At 38.3% G+C, this 6,000-nt stretch overlaps 1 protein-coding gene across 2 annotated transcripts in view; it reads left to right on the forward strand.

The window, feature by feature from the left end:
• Positions 1–6,000, forward strand: part of AKAP10 (A-kinase anchoring protein 10) — a 120,949-nt gene that overhangs the window by 17,462 nt on the left and 97,487 nt on the right. For both annotated transcript variants that reach the window (XM_080677139.1, XM_080677138.1), the window contains one exon: positions 3,572–4,129. In XM_080677139.1, the coding sequence (XP_080533265.1) occupies positions 3,572–4,129 (558 nt within the window). The remainder of the gene's footprint in view (positions 1–3,571; positions 4,130–6,000) is intronic.

Consider the following 6,000-nt stretch of genomic DNA (forward strand, 5'->3'; position numbering starts at 1 on the left):
AGTATACTATGTGAATTCCTGCCAAAGGATACTGAACTGTGTAATTAAAAAATGTATACAAATTAAAATAATAGCTGTAAGGGTAATGGAAGCACTGTGTTTTGTTCCTATAAATACAAAATATAAAGGACACGCAATAAAAAGATGGCCATGTCCAGAAGAAGAAATACATTTGACCTGATTGTGTGACAAAGATGCCTCATTTCACTGATACTCAGGGAAATGAAAATTAAAATAGATAAATTTTTTTAAGTAAATAAATATTTAAAGTTTGATAATTTGTTAATGTAGATGCAAAAAAATAGCCACTTCTTTTTAGTGGAAGTGCAAATAGGTGAAGATTTTTTAAAAGACAATTTGGAAGTATTTATCAAAATATATACAATCTAGTCCTCGGTATGCTCACATGTATGCACAAAGGTGTATACATAAATATGTATAAGGCTACTCATTGCAGTATTGTTTGTGATAGGGAAGAATTAGGAACAAGATATAAATAACCTTTGATAGAGAAATAGTCAAATTTTGATATACCCATAGTCTGGAATACTTTGTAGCCATTTCAAGTCTGAAAAAGACATGGAGAAATGTCTGATATGTTAAAGTGAAAAAGCAGCTTACATAGCAGTATGTATAGTAGGATCCCTTTTGTGTAAATAACTCCTTTCTCTCCCCACCCTCTGCACATGCAAAAAAAAAAAAAAAAAAAAGATATGCAGGAGATTTCTTACAACTGCACATGAATCTACTATATCTCAGAATTAAAAGTTTAATTAAAAATTATAAGTCTTGCCGAAACCGGTTTGGCTCAGTGGATAGAGCATCGGCCTGCGGACTGAAAGGTCCCGGGTTCGATTCCGGTCAAGGGCATGTACCTTGGTTGCGGGTGCATCCCCAGTGGGAGGTGTGCAGGAGGCAGCTGATCGATGTTTCTCTCTCATCGATGTTTCTAGCTCTCTATCCCTCTCCCTTCCTCTCTGTGAAATATCAATAAAATATATTAAAAAAAAAATTATAAGTCTTGCAGGGGATCAGGATTTCTTGAAGTTCATGAAATGGATGTCTACAAAGATGGACTAGTTAACATTGACAATAAGATAGTCAGCAAGGATCATGATATGTAAAATGCTTCAAAAGAAAGTTATTTGAGTAGCAAAGGATCAAGAAAAGCCCTTTTGAAAAATTGATGTAACCATCAGTTAATTTTATGAAAATAAACCTCTTTATGTCATCCTGTGAAAATTTAAAAAAAAAACACACCAAGATTTGATTTTTTGTTTTTTAATAGCTGTGGTTATAATCACAACTAAATTTAGTTAAATGTAAAATAAACTTGTTTTTATTAAGTTTGGTTTTATTTTTTAAGATAAAATCCCAGAGCTACTCTTTATTCTGTTTTAAATAATATTGAGAGTTCATAACACTTTTCTAGCTATCTCCACACAACCACAATTGTTCCCTAGGATAAGTTCCTAGAAATGAAGTTATTAAATTGAAAATCATGCAGATTGCTTAAGGTTTGTTATCTGTTACTGAATGCTCCTCCAAAAACCTCTCATTATCGGTGGTGAGAGTGCTTCCTGTTCCATTGTGCCTTGCTAGTGCTTGTTATTATTTTTTTCTTAAAAAAGTTTTTTTTTATTGATTTCAGAGAGAGAGAGACATCAATGATGAGAGATAACCACTGATCAGATTTGGGCGGGATCGAACCTCGACTTACTGATTCATAGGTCGATGCTTAACTATTGAGCTACACCAGCCGAGCAATTATTTTTTGAAAAAATATCTTCCAGTTTGACAAGCTAAAAGGTTATCTTGTATTAATTTGCTTTTCTGGAATTTTTAATGATGTTGAATATTTTTAAAAATTATTAGCCTTTTTCTTTCTTTGGGACTAGTACCATAAGATTTTTTTTTAGTATATATTTTTTGATTTCAGATAGGAAGGAAGTGGGAGAGAGAGATAGAAACATCAGTGATGAGAGAGAATCATTCATGGGCTGCCTCCTGCACGCTTCACACTGGGGACCAATCCCGCAACCCAGGCATGTGCCCTGACAGAGAATCGAACCGTGACCTCCCAGTTTATAGATCGATGCTCAACCACTGAGCCACACCGGCCAGGCCATAAGATTTTAAGAAAAGAATTTACATGATCTTGATCATTGTAGTAAATCTAGTTATTAATAGCTGGAAAAACTGAAACCGGTTTGGCTCAATGGATAGAGCGTCGGCCTGCGGACTGAAGGGTACCGGGTTCGATTCTGGTCAAGGGCATGTACCTTGGTTGCGGGCACATCCCCAGTGGGAGGTGTGCAGGAGGCAGCTGATCGATGTTTCTCTCTCATTGATGTTTCTAGCTCTCTATCCCTCTCCCTTCCTCTCTGTAAAATAGCAATAAAATACATTTAAAAAAAAATAGCTGGAAAGGAGCAGTGGGGAGGCCAAATAGTTTAGGCACTCCATTTGTGTGCTTTGCCACAGATCTGTGGGAGAAGGGACTAGACGGGGGAAGGGACTAGACGGGGGAAGAATAGACGCATACCCAGTAAAGTCTGGGTGACATAGGGAAGGTACTTGTTTGTCAGTCAAACCTGGGAAGAGGTCATTGGCAAGAGTAAGCGTAGCCACTGCAAGCTCAGGAAGATTTGAGATATTTAATCTCCTAAACAAAGGAGTTTGCTCTCTGTGCTCTTGCTCGCTTGTGTTTTTGGGACTCTTGGAACTCTTGTTGCAGAAGCACGCTCTCTTGACTCCCCTGCATTCGCCCACATGGCTCATGGCCTTGTGGACCACACACAATGGACTAATGGACTGCAACTAGCCTTATGCTAAACTGGACTCGGCACCCCATGAAATGGGAACTTTGGATGCTGACTTTGCTCCCAGCTCTGCTGAATTCCCAGCTGCACATCTTCCAGGACTGGATTAAGGGAAATGGGACTGGAAACCCAGAGATAATTCCACACAAACAAAAATCATTCATTCTTCTGTGCAAGTCTCAGATAATTCTTTTTTTTTTTTATAATATATTTTTATTTATTTCAGAGAGAAAGGGAGAAGAAGAGAGAGATAGAAACATCAAGGATGAGAGAGAATCATTGATGGGCTGCCTCCTGCACGCCTCCTACTGGGGATCGAGCCACAACCTGAGCATGTGCCTTTGACTGGAATCAATCCCAGGACCCTTTAGTCCACAGGCCAACGCTCTATCCATTGAGCCAAACCAGCTAGGGCAATAATTCTTTTTCTTGAGTTATTGTAAGAACCCAACTCCTAGTACCCACTGGGAAAGGGGATACCCCACTTTCACCAATAACAGTCTGAATTTCCATTTAAAAAGATGAGGATTATTTGAGTAACAAAGAGCTTTTTAATAATTTAAGTTTTGGACAGTTGTTTCTTTGCTTGTTTAGAAACCAAAACCAAAACCATTGTATTTCTAGTTGTTTATCCATTTAAATAGCTAGGAAGTAAACTTTATTTAAGAACTTTGATGCTAAAGTTGCCTGACTAATAGGTCAGTCTTAAACTATTTGTTACTGAACTGCTAATTCTTTTCTTTTTTTAGGCAGGTCTTGTCTGGACTACCAGACTCAAGAGGCCAAATCAAGTCTTTCAAAGACTCTTGAACAAGTCTTGCATGACACTATTGTCCTCCCTTATTTCATTCAATTCATGGAACTTCGGAGAATGGAGCATTTGGTTAAATTTTGGTTAGAAGCTGAAAGTTTTCACTCTACAACTTGGTCCCGAATAAGAGCACACAGTCTGAACACAGTGAAGCAGAGTTCATTGGCTGAGCCTGTCTCTCCATCTAAAAAGCAAGAAACTGAAGCACCTTTTATGACCGAGTCTCTTGACAAGAGATTAGAGGATTCTAGGTCAGCCCAGTTGCTTGTGACTCAATCAGAAGAAAGTGACCTGAATAATAGAACTAGCAACACCCAGAATCGCTTGCTCCTTTCCGAGGGATGTGACAGTGCCCATTCTCTCCATCTTGAAATGGCTAGAAGAGAAGCTCATCAAGTTTCCATGGAAATCCAAGAATCCTCCCCCAGACTTACAGTAGCCAGTAGAAATAGTCTTTCTTCTCCACTCAAGGAATTATCAGGAAAACTAATGAAAAGTAAGTGTGTTATTTTCATCTTTCTCTTTATCCTTTTTTTTTTTTTTTAAAATCAGTGTGCAAAGTTGAACTTGAGATGGAGAATAAAAGGATCAGACTAATTTCTTCTCCCATATTTACTTTTAAATTTGGAAAGATTTGGAGAGTGTCCTGGAGTAGGATCAGTGTATAAAAAAGAAACAGCAGGGATAGATGTAGTGATTGGATTCTCAAAGAAGAATATTAGCAGAATTAACAAATGAAGAAAGGTCAAGTACCATCCTGCTTATCCTTCCATAGATTTTTTAAATCAAAGAATTGTCCAGATAGACTTAGTCCATCCTGTCTGTCTTAATTTTATTACACTTTTACTATACTTTGCAAATAAATTTATATTTTAATTGCTAGTGACAGTTATTGTGTTCTTATTTAGTGGTCACAACATCTCTATGAGGTAGGCTTTATTATTCTGTTTTGCCTGAGAAAACCATGGCTTAGATAGGTTAAGTAACTTGCCCTAGGTTTTATAGTAAGTGGGGAGCTAGAATTATAGCCTAGGCATTTCACAGCAGCAACCTTCCTTTTTTTAATTCTCTATTTGGAAATTACACACTCTTATTTTTCAGTAATCACCATCTGGAAATCTAATTAGACAGCCTTTGTGTTTTTTATCCTATATGTTCTTTGTTTCTCAAAGGGCTAGGTCAGTGGTCGGCAAACTCATTAGTCAACAGAGCCAAATATCAACAGTACAACGATTGAAATTTCTTTTGAGAGCCAAATTTTTTAAACTTAAGCTTCTTCTAACGCCACTTCTTCAAAATAGACTCGCCCAGGCCATGGTATTTTGTGGAAGAGCCACACTTAAGGGGCCAAAGAGCCGCATGTGGCTCACAAGCCGCAGTTTGCCGATCACGGGGCTTGGTGATTTTCTTTCTGTTTTGTTTTTCTTGTTTGCTTATTTTTTTAGAGCAGTTTAATGTTCACAGCAAAATTCTGGGGAAGGTACAGATTTCCCATGTACTGCCTACCAGGCATCCTCAAACTACGGCCCTCGGGCCACATGCGGCCCGCCGAGGACATTTATCCGGCCCGCCGGGTGCTGCTGCCTGTCCTGCTTAGCAGCCGACTCATCCCGGGCCCGCAGTGCGCATAGGAATTTGTTCATAGTTTTTTTTTAAAACTATAGTCCGGCCCTCCAATGGTCTGAGGGACAGTGAACTGGCCCCCTGTTTAAAAAGTTTGAGGACCCCTGGCTAGGCGTTGTTTTGGTTTAATCTTCTACCCTTTTTGGGTCCTGGGGCAACTGTCTTTGAAACTACAAGCTCTAAGTCTTGAAATTGGTGGCTTTTCTCAGGTGAATGCCCTCCCGGGCTTGCACTTTTACCCATCTTGATTTGCCACTATCTTCTACAGGTCTGCAATTCAGAAATATAGAAAGCGTTGACTGCCACAAGTTATTTTTTAAACTGAACAAAACTTGACCAGAACTGTTATGGATTTATTGCAGAAATATGAATGTGTTTTATTCTGGGGTATTGTCCTACATGCTGGGATTATGATAGTGGTATATATAAAGACAGTACATTACCTCTGTAATGCATACCCTAGTTCTGAATTCTAAAAGATTACCAGCCCCAGAGTGTTCAAAGGAGCTGCTGTACTTATTTCTGCCTCTCGTTTCCTGTACTTTACCACAAGGCTCTGGTACACTTTTTAAAAAGCATTATGGGAGTTTCTTTGAACACCTAATCTGGCCTATTTCTGCAAATGGAAGTCCAACATCTGTTTCTTTGATTAAAATATACTGTATTGTTTTTTAAAACTGTCATTGGGTGGTACTTAATTTCAATAAAAAATAGAAATAGTAGTGGAGTTATTTTTAAAGTATT

The sequence above is a fragment of the Plecotus auritus genome (assembly GCF_963455305.1).
Source record: "Plecotus auritus genome assembly, chromosome: 7".
In the NCBI taxonomy this organism is placed as follows: domain Eukaryota; kingdom Metazoa; phylum Chordata; class Mammalia; order Chiroptera; family Vespertilionidae; genus Plecotus; species Plecotus auritus.